This window comes from Gavialis gangeticus, unplaced genomic scaffold (assembly GCF_001723915.1).
Source record: "Gavialis gangeticus isolate Ggan-Ray unplaced genomic scaffold, GavGan_comp1, whole genome shotgun sequence".
Classification (NCBI taxonomy): Eukaryota; Metazoa; Chordata; order Crocodylia; family Gavialidae; genus Gavialis; species Gavialis gangeticus.
The window spans coordinates 150,786,385-150,788,950 of NW_017728992.1; the positions used below are offsets into that span (position 1 = coordinate 150,786,385).

A 2,566-nucleotide genomic window follows, 5' to 3' on the forward strand; every position below is an offset into this window, starting at 1 on the left:
ATCTGAAATGTAAATGGCAAGCATGTTTGGTATATAGGAGGGCTTGTGGTACCCTTAACCTTGTTTTTGCAGGAACTGAACTCGGCTACTTTGTCTGAAACCTCAGAGGTATTGCTGCAAAGTAAAGGAGTATGAACAAATTTATTGTGAAGAAATATTAGCTGTAATCTAGGCCAGGAAATCTGGGGAGGGGAGCAGGGGAAGGTTATGAATACTGCCTTTGAGGCACTGACAGGCTGAATCTGTGTGCATGCATGTACTGTAAATTGATTGTGCTCAACTCCTGTCATCAGGTAGCCTGGGCAAGTCACAGGTCTCACTGTGCATCTCTCTTGCAGCATCAGCTCTGTAACAATCACAAGATTAAAGCTGCACTTTGTCTGGGAAGGAGCTGAACCATGCCAGCAGTCTCATCTCCATTTTGGGGATATGGGAATCAGATGACCACTTTGTTTCTGATGCATCTGTCTGTAGTTCTTACAAAGTGGTAAGAAATCTGGCCATTACTACTGCACTCTTCTATTTACTTGGTGGGGAACCCTTTAAACTAGGTTATGAAAGCTCATGTATCTTGCTACATTTCTTTGTCTGAAAATTAAAAATGGAAAAGCTCTTGTAGGATCTGTTTCTCTGCCATGACATCTCTGCTTCAGTGTTGCTTAGCTTTTAGGTTTTCTATAGTGACCACTAGTTGAGCATCTGAAAGCTACTTTTGTGTGTAGATAGTTCAATATCTATCAAAAAAAAATATAGGTTTCCTGTTTCTCAAATTCCTTTTGAAAGGCACTTGCCTTAAAGTCAGAAAGAATAAAATCCTTAGGTTGTCTAGATAACTTACAGTCCAGACAACTCTGTCGAAGTACTATCAACCATGGCCTAGTAATTGGTAAGAGTGAAACTTTAGTTTGCATGCCCACTCAGTCATCTTTCTGAGACTACAGACCCAGCTATTTAACCAACACTTTGAATAGAAACTGGATGAAGGCTACCAAACTGCTGTCAGTTCCTAACTAAGGTCCTCAGTGAAGGCTTATGAGAAACCTACCACTTCCCATAACTAATAATTGGAGCTAGTCTAGCCCCCTACAATCCTGTGAGGTCTTAAATGATCTGGCTAGTAGTTTTCATCTGTTATGGAACAGAGGTGCACAGAATAAAGCTTCAAGTTGCCAGACATAACTGAGTGGGGTGGGGGGAGGGGTTGAGGAAGTGGTCTACTAATCTGTCTTGTCCCTGTTGCTTTTAATAAACCTTATCTGTTTCTCTTTCGAAGTTTTATTTCACACGTGCAAACAGGAAAAAAAACTTGTCTAAGAGACTGGCTAGTGCAATGGAGGAATTTCTCTCTCATTACAGGATGATTAAACATGGTAACAGCAGACATGAAAAGGGGAAATAATCTTATTTTATTCATAGGTTCCATTAACTTCAGTGGAGCAAGATGGGCATAAAGGAGGGAAGTCTTTTTTTTTTGTGGGGGGTAACCCTTTGGTATGAGTGGTGCTCAAGCTTCTTAGGATTGCAATAAATATACTTAACATGGAGCAGGGGGGCTTACAGTAGTATGAATTTGGATAACAAAAGTAAGTCACTACAACTCTGTTCCTTTACTGTAATTCACGTGCCTGTGAAAGCTGTGTACTGTTTCCCCCCAAACTACACTGGAATATATAAAATGTTAGAGGGCATCATGTGGAAAAAGAAATTGGATAGGTTTTTTTTTTAATTGAACAAACAGAGAATATAGTTTACCATGTGGAATTTGCTAGGGGGAAGCAAAGATGTTTAGTTGCCTCCTGCCCTGTCCCAGTATTTTACAAAACATCACCTTTCCAGAAGGGAAGCCGACCTCTTTATCCAGTATGTGATTCATGCTAATACTTAACAATAGGAGCCAAATGGTGGGTGAGCGAGGGGGAAACCTTGCCACAGTGCCTTGTGTTGGATGATGCGTTGTGTGGATTGTGCATATCGAAAGCGGGGCCGCTGTGAGGCTGGGGGGATGCTTGTTGTGCGGCTCCGTCTGGCAGGGAAGGCTCAGAGCAGTTGCCCCCATACCTGGGCCCCTGTTGGCCCAGGCTGAGACCGGGCCCGGGAAACAAAAGGCTGGGGGGGTTTCTTCACCCGTCCGTCGCCTGCTTTTCCCTGCGCCAGCACAAGCTCCCAGGGCGAGCTCTGACCTATGGCTTGGCCCCGGCACGGACTGAGGCTCCTGGAGCAAACCCTGCCTCGGGGGCCCGGCTGGTCCCGGCAGCGGGAGGGCTAGCGACGGGTAGCCCCTGCAACCATGCGTCGGCAGGCGCCCACGGAGCAGCGCCGAGCCGGCTCTTCCCGCGGGGAGGGGGGCGGGCCGCAGCCACCTGCGCCTCCCCGGTGCTGAGAAGCCGCGGGCCGGGACGAGGCGGAGCTCCTCCCCCTGCCCGTGACCTGCCGCCGCATGGGCGCTGGAAGGAGGCGGAGCCGCAGCAGCAGCAGCCGCAGCGCCGCGTTCGCCGGCTCCCGGCGCGGTCCGGCCGGCTCCCCGATGCCCGTGTGGTGCTGCCGCTGCGCCCTGGCCGCACACGTC

The 2,566-nt window shown here is 48.4% G+C and overlaps 1 protein-coding gene across 1 annotated transcript in view; it reads left to right on the forward strand.

Annotated features, from left to right (window-relative positions):
- The first annotated feature begins 2,428 nt into the window (after positions 1-2,428).
- Positions 2,429-2,566, forward strand: part of OSGIN2 (oxidative stress induced growth inhibitor family member 2) — a 54,594-nt gene continuing 54,456 nt past the window's right edge. Inside the window, exon 1 of the mRNA XM_019527895.1 lies at positions 2,429-2,566. Coding sequence (XP_019383440.1) covers positions 2,438-2,566 — 129 coding nt within the window. The 5' untranslated portion in view covers positions 2,429-2,437.